The 9,859-nt window shown below is 40.0% G+C and overlaps 1 protein-coding gene across 1 annotated transcript; it reads right to left on the reverse strand.

Moving 5' to 3' along the window:
• Positions 1 to 347: 347 nt before the first annotated feature.
• LOC103472993 (cyclic GMP-AMP synthase) lies at positions 348 to 9,498 on the reverse strand. The gene is made up of 9 exons (XM_008422890.3): positions 9,326 to 9,498; positions 7,502 to 7,622; positions 6,703 to 6,935; positions 5,769 to 5,991; positions 4,730 to 4,860; positions 4,147 to 4,291; positions 3,475 to 3,574; positions 2,825 to 2,947; positions 348 to 2,262 (listed from the first exon to the last, which is right to left on the reverse strand). The coding sequence occupies exons 2-9, from the start codon at positions 7,575 to 7,577 to the stop codon at positions 1,884 to 1,886; spliced, it is 1,410 nt and encodes a 469-aa protein (XP_008421112.2). The 5' UTR covers positions 7,578 to 7,622; positions 9,326 to 9,498; the 3' UTR covers positions 348 to 1,883.
• Positions 9,499 to 9,859: the final 361 nt, after the last annotated feature.

A 9,859-nucleotide genomic window follows, 5' to 3' on the forward strand; every position in this document is an offset into this window, starting at 1 on the left:
TTTAAATCCACACTACTCTCCTTTCTTCTAATTACTTTAAAATTATACTTATATTCTTCTTATATTTATTTAAGAGTACTACAATGCATAATAATAGCTTAATTAGCTTTAATATATTATTTTGTTATTAAATATAGTGATACGTAATGCAAACTATTATTTCTTAATACTAAGAAATATTTATTATTACTAAAGCCCAGTGTAAAAATAATTGCCAGATATAAATATTGCATTTATAGTTGAAGACAAAGTAAATCCATTGAAACGTTAACCCATTAATAGGAGTATAAATGTAATAAATATTATGTATACTTTAAAAAATAAAAACTGTAGTGGCAAATGAAGATTAATGAATGGATGATAATTATATTACGGTTTTTTAATCCTTACAGAAGGTCACAAAGCACTAAAATACAAAGATGACGATGACTTTTTATGCTAAATATATTATGACCAAGAAGAATTTTGCTGCAATCTGAAAAAGATTTCATTTTTATAAAAGGACACTTATCCTTGTTTCCCAAGGAAGCTTCATTTAATAACATGTTATTCTGAATCAAAAATAAACATATTTAAAATATTTTAAATATTTTCTGACACAAACTTTATCATGCATATTAGCCACAAACCTTCTGATTAAAATTTTTGCAGATGATGCAACCACTCTTTGTTCTGACCACGATTGAAAGCAGCTTTAGGAGGTTGTCAGAAATAAATTTATCAACTTAAATGATGAAATTATCCAAAAGCAAATTTATGTTGGTTGTAAATATTGAAGAAAATCATAGAATAACTTACTGATAGTGGATTCATTCATTAATTGGCGTCATGGTTTCTGCACACATGGATATGTGCATGTTTATAAATGCATGTATGCGTATCCATATACAGGATTACCATTTTGACTAAGAAATTGTATGTAAACTTGGAGCTAGCGCTGGCTAAGCCATTCCTTCTTCCTGCTTCCTTTCAAAGAAATGAAAACCACACTGGTCATAATATTATGCCATTATGACCATTACTGGCCATTACTGGCATAATATTATGACCAGTAATGGCAGCCTGACTAGTCAGCAACTCATCCAATCCTCAGGCTTGTCCCGTTTTTCCTGTAACATCAACTTTGAGGAAAACCTTTTCACAAGATGATTCGTCTTATTCACCTCTCGTAATATTATATCTGATTAGTGACTAAAACACACAGAAATTTAAGAAATTGAAATGAACATTTTGAAAAAATATTTTTTTTTTCTGTACTTCTGCCTAATTTCTATTATTTCATCCATGTTTTGGCCTAGTTCAAGGGTGACCAGCTCCAGTCCTCAAGGGTTGCTGCCACTAGCTGCGTTTCCATTAAAAATGTGCTTAAAACTTAGTTTACATTTTGCATTTGTGGTGTTTCCACTAAATAGGAAACACATTTAAAGTCACATGTGAATAAGTTTATTCACACAAGAATTTATTAAAAGGTCATCCCCACTACTTCCTGTTGTCTTCGTCGTTTCTGCCAGTAGTAACATCCTGTTGTTGATCACGTGATTCGTGTGGTCAGAAAAAAAAAAGCATTTCGACTAGTTTTGCGAAATATACAAATTTAAATGCTTAGTTGAGGTGAGGAACCACCTGAACCAAAAACCCATTTCAGTTTTTTGGAATTGACGTGTTTCCATTCAACAAATTCATTTTTGTAATTCCAATTTGCTCAATTTTATGATTAATGGAGATGCAGCTAGTTTTACATGTTTTTTCTGCTTCAGTACAGCTGATTGAAATGCTGAACCTCAGAGCGTCATACAGTTCAGCTGATGAACCGTCATTAGATTCAGGTGTGTTGAACCAGGATAGCGACCCTTGATGACTGACTTTGGACACCAGTGGCCTAGTTAAAAACAGAGGAACTTAAAGCCAAACACCACAGCTACAACAAACACCAGGATGAGCTTCAGCCAATCAGACGAAGTCAGTGGGTGGGATGTTTCAGGAAGTTCTTCTGGGTTCATTTCGGTTCCGACGGTGACGGGTTTCAGAGAAGGAAGAAGAGGCGGAGGCCTCAGCAGCGGCAGACCTTCCTTCATCTGCTCCTCCAGGACTTTGACTAGGAACTCCTGAGCTCTGCGAGGAAACACGGATGTCGCAAAGAGGTTGCTCTCAGGAACGAAGAAGTGAGGGAGCGAGCCTCTGCGGGCGTGGTCCTGTAGCGCAGCCACCAGCTGCAGGAAGCAGGCGGGAAGCTGCTGAGGAGCCCAGGAGGAATCATCATGCCTGACAGGAAATATTCAGAAATAAATAAATCACCTTACAAACATTTCTTCAGATTTCCCTCCAAACAGCTTGTTTACTGTAAATTGGTGTTTATTAATATTTCTTAAGCCTTTCATATAAATCTTTCACCATTCTTGTAAATTTGAATTTAATTTGTTAGGTCTGGTCAATACACATTCATTTCTGTAAATGCTCCAGAATTATCCAAAGGACTATTTTTCATCTGTTCCTGGACAATGAGTAATTTGTCTAGTTAAAAAAAATTAAAATGACTTAATACAATCAGTAAATACAAAACAAAGGAAATTATAAAAAGTATAAGAAAAATCTAAAACTAAATAAAATTAAGACGGTCACAGTGAATTTCTTTGACACATTTTTAAGACAAACTGAAAGTCTTGACTTGGGAGAACTTGAAAAAAAAATGCACACCACACTTTTCAGATTGTTTCATATACATTTGGTGTTATAACCCCCAAAAGCGTAATAATCAATGAGAATGAATGGTTTATCGAGCCGCAGTTTGTCGTTTTAACCCTGGAGTCAGATGTCCGGTCCGCACCTGGTGGACAGAGTGTGCAGGAAGGCCGTCTTGCCGTGGTACGAACACAGGTCCTCCAGCTCTTTGGGGTAGCGCCGCTTCAGACCCTCAATGAGAGACTTCAGCAGCATGAGGCACTGCTTGCTGGAAAATAATGGGGCAGATTAACACAGAAGACCGTAAGACAGAAATACCTACACTTAGACACACAAGTGGAGATTAAACTGAAACCTTAACAGTAGGTTGAATCATTAAAAAAAACTCCAGGCTCAGAATCTGGAGTAACATCATCTGTCTGTGCTGCTGTAATCATTTAAAAACTGCAAAAGAGATTCACTGAGATAAAGTCCTGCTTTGATTGATGAGTTTAAACTTTAAATGATGGCTGTAGTGGACGGCATGGCGGAGATTTGGAGCTCCTAACAGGGCTGGGTTTTCTCACTTTAATGAGAGGAGTCTGTGGGGAAACGTTCACATTTCATCTCATTTCTGAAACACAGAATTTCACTGCATGTTTTCACGTGTTTGTCATTTTAAAAAGCAGGTAAATGAGCAGAAATGTGCCAAAAATGTTAATGCAGTTTAATGCTTTTCGTATGGGATCTTTAAATGTTAAGAGATTTGTATAAAAATAATTTCCCAGAAAGTTGTGGGGCTGAGTTTGAGCCCACCGGCAGCATTTGGTGCCTCTGCTCTCACAGCAGGTCTTCTTGTTGCCGTGAGACGTGATGATTTTCTTCTCAATGTGGGAGAAAGAAATCCTCCAGCTTTCTGAAAAACAGCCAAAAGAAAAGCAGGATGACCAGATGGTGGAGATCAGGAAGCAGATTCATGTCACTTTACACGTTTAACCACCAACATTTTCAGTGAATCCAAATGTTTAGTCCAACACTGTATTTAACAAAGTTTAATAGAAGAATTAATGTGCTGTATTCCTTCTTTTTTAAATAAAAAGTCATTTTTAGACCTTCTTACTAAGATATTAAATTGAAAATACTTTCTTCCTAACACTTTTTATTATGCACTAAAGAATAATTAAATACGTAATTAAAATTCTCATGATAAAAAATGACTAAAGTTCCCTCTGGAGGGCCACATTTGTACCGTTTTTGAGCTGCAGTTGGGGGCCACAAACGGCCTGGTGCCACACTTTGGGAACCCTTGGTTTGATCCAAGCTAATTAAATTATTCTTTTAGTCAGGTTAAAATATGAAACATGAGGCCAGACACATGACCTTGTCCAAAAAGGTCAGGTGAATAAATTGTGTTTCCAGTTGAAACCACCAGGTGGTGCTAAAGCCAAACATCTGAACTTGTACTGACATAAAAAGTCTTCTTCTCACCTTTGGCGTCTTCACTCAGTTTCCGTCCTTTCTGTCTTTTTGGAACAAAGTAAATAGGAAAACTCTTGATTTCCTGCCGGAGCTTCGTTCCCAGCCACTTGTCCACATCTGGGCCGTTTCGCACCGCAGGGGGCCAGCTCTGGACCTCCGAGCAGAAACCGCAGCAAACATTTCAAACTCAGAGAAATTGTTACTCAAGTAACTCCTGACTGAGCAGCACAATCTGGTGTGTTTTAGTGTTGTTTTGAAACAGAATTGAAGTTAAATTCAGGTCTGGACTTTGACTAGGCCATTCTAACCCACAAATCTGCTTCAGTCTAAACTGAATTTAAAAGTGATTCTTGCTCTTTGAATGTTTTAAGACACATTGTCTCTTATTAGGATTTTGTTTGAGAAAGTATAGAAATTTGACACCAAATTATGAGCATTAACTCCTTTAATAAAGGAGTGAAGAGACAATCATCCACACTTTGGAAAGGTTTTACTAGTAAGTGAGCCTGTCTCAGTAATCAATAAATCACCTGATGAATTAAAGTGAACTTTCCGTTCTGAAATGTTTTGAAGGAGTAGATTTATTGATTACCTCCAGAGCCGGAACGACGTCCACAGAAATCAGCTCCTCCCCGCCGCTGTCTCTCCGGCACAGAGACAGAGTGACGGCGGGAGAGTTGGGTTTCTTCCTGTTCAACTCCCACCGGCAGCGATGATCCGGGACTGGACAGGAGAGAAACACAAACCAGAGTCAGAACCTTTCAGAAACGGTCAAACATCCGTCCATTCGACTGTCCAGACCTGAGAATCCATGCAGAGCCTGGACCCGACCAGCAGGCGCGAGGCGGCGCACACTCTGGACACACAACCCTACACACACCAGCTAATGGCGGCAAATATTTATCTTTGTTCTGCTAATATCAAAAAAACACAATCATGGTGTTTCCATTATTTTGTTTCCCAGCCACTTATAGCACAACCAACTAACTGGGTCATCGTCAGCTGGCATAAAAATGCTATAAATATCAAATATAACTTCAAAGAAATTTGATTTTGTAATTTAACGCCTTGAAATTGTGTCCGTTTCTTTAAAAGTTTCTGCTCTCTGAAGCTCCTCCTTCAGGAAATCATCACAACACGACTCCTCCTCACTCAGGCCTTTACTGAGAGGAGCTGCGTCTCGAAGCAAAGCTGCACATTGTCCAGACAAGACAAGACAATCCTCGTCCTCGTACTGCTTCCTGTCATCTTCTTCAACATTTCTGCCAGTAGTAAAAACCTGGTTGTTGATCATGTGACTCGTTTGATGTGGAAAAGGTGTTTTCATGGCAGTTCTCTGAATTAAATCTATTTTAATACGGCTGAACAAACACCACATGCCATAAACTTTTTATAGAAAAAAGAAAATTTTTTCTAAATCGCTGTGTTTCTGTGAAGAAAATTTATTTTCATACTTTCAATTTGCACCATTTTATGGTTAATAGAAACACAGCTACTGGGACGTAAAGTCAGTTTGGAGAACCCAAGCAGGAGGAGAACATGCAAACCCCATGCAGAAGGAAACCAAACAGAAACAACATTCTGACCCAGATCCTCAGACTTCAGCGGTAGAGCAGGGCAGAACCACAGACCTCTGTACGTCTTCAGGAACTTTCGGACGAGCCGGAACATCTCGGTCAGGACTTTACTGGAGGACAGGGTGAGTCTGTCGTCCAGCAGGAAGTCCTTGATGGGGGTTCGTGTGGGCCGGGTCAGGTCGATCCGGTAGAACAGGCCGGCGTCCAGCTTGGTGGTGTTGAAGCGAGAGGGAACCGGAAGCTTCAGCATCATGTCGAACTCATCAGGGATGTCGATCTGAGGGAGAAACAGAGTCCGACTCTGAACGGATTCACTTTCCAAACCTGACAACATCCATCCATCGTCTTTACACCCTTGTCCGCAGTGGGATCAGGAGGTGCTGCTGCCTCTCCAGCTAACGTTCCGGGCGAGAGGCGGGGTCACCTGGACAGGTCACCTGGACAGGTCACCAGTCTGTCGCAGGGCAACACAGAGACACACAACCATGCACACACACACTCACACCTAGGGGCAATTTGGAGAGGCCAATTAACCTGACAGTCATGTTTTTGTGCTGTAGGAGGAAACCGGAGTACCTGGGGAAAACCCACCATGCACAGGGAGAACATGGAGACTCCATGCAGAAAGACCGGGAATCGAACCCAGAACCTTCTTGCTGCAAGGCAACAGCTCTACCAACTGCGCCACTGTGCAGCCCACCTGACAACATCCAGATGATTTTATTCCTCCTATCAGTTATTCTGAAAAAAACACAAAATCCTACCAAGTATTTTAGTGGAAATATTAGAACATAAAACAAAACTAATTGACAAATGACTCTTCAGTGAGACGTAGGAGTCAATAAATCCTTAATGTTGTTGCAAAATTCTTAGTTCATTGGCAGATTATTTCACTCCCAACACGTTTTTACGCTTGTTGTAAGTTCCAGTCGGTGGAACCGGAGCGTCAAACTGCTGCAGGTTCTGGTCCGTTTCCCCCTGACCTCACCTTGACCTTCTCAAAGTAGCTCCCTGTGGTGAGGAAGTCGGCCGACTGGAACAGCGGCTGGTCGCTGCTGTTCTTCAGGAACCTCAGCAGGTTCTCCCTGAAGTCGTTGACCACCTCGGCGGCCCAGGACCGGTCCTTCTGCCGGATCTTCAGCTCCTTGGCCCGCAGCTTGATCCAGTGGGCCAGACGGGGAGGGATGGGAACCGGTTCCTCCACCGACAGGGAGCTTTCCACTGCAGGGCGACGGTGATGAGTGCGATGCCAAATTAAAGACATTGCAGGTAGAAAAAACGGAGTAAATTACTGCCAAAAATCTCAGAATTTTCTAGAAAACAAAAAAACAAGGAAATTTCTGAGTTTGAAAAGTCAAAGTGTTTTTCTAGAACAGGGGTGGGAAACTCCAGGCCTGGAGGGTCTCCTGCAACTTTTAGATGTGTCTCCACTTCAACACACCTGAGTCAAATAATGAGGTCGTTAGCAGGACTCTGGAGAACCTGACAGCACTGAGGATGTGATTAAGCTGTTGGATTCAAGTGTGTTGGACCAGGGAGACGTCCAAGAGCTGCAGGACACCGGCCCTCCAGGACCAGGACCGCCCACCCCTGTCCTAGAAAAATTTTGACCTTTAAAATTCAGAAAATGTCTATTTTTTATTTTAGATTTCTTAGATAAATCTCAAGATCTAGTTTTTTGTCTAAAGTTTACTCCTCATTTCTTTGGTTTCTGTCTACATCGGTCCAAAGTGCCATCTTGGAGCCGGAAAACGATTCCTCAGACCTGGGCTGATCATCCGTTTTACCTGAGTCTTGCTGCTGAACTCTCGGCCTTCGTCTCACAGGAGAGACGACCTCAGACTGATTGTCCTCTGTGTCCATCCTTCAGTCGTCTCAGCCTTAAACTGAATATTCAGAGAGAAAACTCTGCAGAGGAAGCAGAAAACGGGCAGCAGCAGTGAGATAGCGAGCAGCGGCGTTCTGGATCAGCTGCCTGATTGGTTTTTTTTTTTAGACAGACTTATGAAGACACTGTTGCAGTAATCAATGCGACTAAAGATTAACGATCCGGACCTCGCTGTGACGTTAGTCATTTAATCCCTTCAAGTGATAGAAGGCTGACTTTGTAACTGTCTTTATGTGTATTTGAAGGTTCGAACCCAGATTTCAGCTGATCTCTGGTTTCCAGCTGTAATCACTAAAGCTGTGTGTTGACTCTAGAGCTATAACTCTAGATTGTCCCTCTTCAGCTCCCAAGATAATAACTTCAGTTTAGTTTCTGATCAGCTGGAAAAAGTCGTGGCGCCTGCAGACATTGATTTGCTCTCAGCATCTGTTTGGTGCTCGAATGGGTGCAGAGTCACCTGGTGCAGAGTCACCTGGCACATCGTAACGTAGAGCTGCGTATCGATTTTGAGAGTTAGTCTGATTTCTTGCTGTAAACTGAGTGAATGACATCATTCAGATATTGGACATAAGGGGCCCGAGGATCGGACCCTGGGGTCCCCCACATGTGAGTTCTGTCAATGAAAAGTTACCTGTTGACACAGAGAGACCCCAGGTCGTCAGGTCAGACTTCAAACCAGTCTGGACCTGAGCCCGACCCAGCTCTCCATTCCAACAGAATCATTGAACACCAAGACTGCGGTTACCATGGAAACCAGAATGAAATCAGCAGTCCGCCATGTTTTAAATATTAAAAAGCCTGTCTTTAAGTGCCCCGTTTTAGTTGTTTTCTGTTTAATTTATATTTTATTTTCTTTCTGTTACCTCTGCTTGTTTATTTTTTTGTTATCTACTTTGTATCCATGTACTTATGGAATTAATTGCTAGATTTTTGTTTGTATGTGTCTTGTTCTATTTTTGTTTCTTGTCATTTATTAGTTTATGTTTATTCTACAAAGTACTGTCTAAAGTATGACTTGAATGTCTATGTATGATGCTCATTGTTTTGTTAAAAATCAGAAATAAAAAAATAAAAAATTAAAAAATTAAAAAAGCCTGTCTGAATAATAATAATAATAAAGTATTGAGCTTTGATTCAAATATTCTACTTTATTCAGTACTTTATTGCTTAATGCTTAATGTTGTTTTTAATTTAACTACAGATAAACCCCGGCAGTGAAAGGGTTAATGCACGTTTGCAGGAAGGATGGGACAAAATGAGACTTTGAGCTCTTCAGTCCCGGAACAATCCCTGAGTTCAAACATTCAAACATTCCCTGAGTTCAAACATTCAAACATTCCCTGAGTTGGGAGAAGGAAGTGACAAAAGTTTTCCTGAAATACTTTATTAATTTATTTCCTTTCAGACTGGAATGTGGAAATGGATGATGAACAAAACGGATGGGGATGAATATGTTCCTTTATTCCGGATCACATGCCGGGATGTTTTATGACTTTGCTTGTAAATGACCTGCTTTTTAAATAAATCCAATCACAACACGAATATTATTTCTAGATGATTAACTAAACAGCTAAACTACAGAACATCCAGCTATTCCAGTGGAACTTTATTAACCATCGGCTGATTTCCTTAAAAACCATTAAAATCATTTTTTTTTAAAACAAAAAAAAACATTAGTGTTGGATTCAACAGAAATAACGAATGAAAAAAGGCAGCATCTCACCTGGGCCGGGTTCTGCTGTGAAAATGTTGTTACCTGAACCGGACCTGGAACCGAACCGCGTCTCCTGCCCAGCAGAACCTGAGCTCTGTTGTGATTGGTTGGAAGCGCTGACTAGGTTTCACTTTCATCTACTAGGAAGCGTCATAAAGGAAACCATAAACTGTAACTATAGTGTACGGAAGCACTGAAATGCCAAAAATAAAAATCATTCTGGGGAGAATATGCCATCACTTTACTGTAATGTCATTAAAATAAAGATTCTTGTGGACAAGTTATGCCTCAAACTTGTTCCATTCACATTTATTTTAACATCCATTTAGGCTTTTCTTTCACTCTAAACAATGCATAATAATTGGTTACTTTATACAGTTTGCAAAATTCTTGGTTTCTTTCCTGACTTTTCTCAAATTTAGAAAAACCTTTTTGATTCAAATACTGTTTTATTTGATTGTTTTAAACTCAAAATTAAAATAAAATATAGAAATTTAAATTTTTCGTACACATGGGGTGCCATTTGTAAAGTTACACAATCAA

Source organism: Poecilia reticulata, chromosome 11, assembly GCF_904066995.2.
Source record: "Poecilia reticulata chromosome 11, P_reticulata-male-v2, whole genome shotgun sequence".
NCBI classification, from domain to species: domain Eukaryota; kingdom Metazoa; phylum Chordata; class Actinopteri; order Cyprinodontiformes; family Poeciliidae; genus Poecilia; species Poecilia reticulata.

Excerpts from the sequence above, each read along its gene's own strand:
- LOC103472993 (XM_008422890.3), bottom strand. The coding sequence starts at position 7,577 with ATGGACACAGAGGACAATCAGTCTGAGGTCGTCTCTCCTGTGAGACGA. Across the intron at positions 4,861-5,768 it reads GTTCCTGAAGACGTACAGAG|TCCCGGATCATCGCTGCCGG; the intron begins GTCTGTGGTTCT and ends TCTCCTGTCCAG. Across the intron at positions 2,948-3,474 it reads AGAGGCACCAAATGCTGCCG|CAAGCAGTGCCTCATGCTGC; the intron begins GTGGGCTCAAAC and ends ATTATTTTCCAG.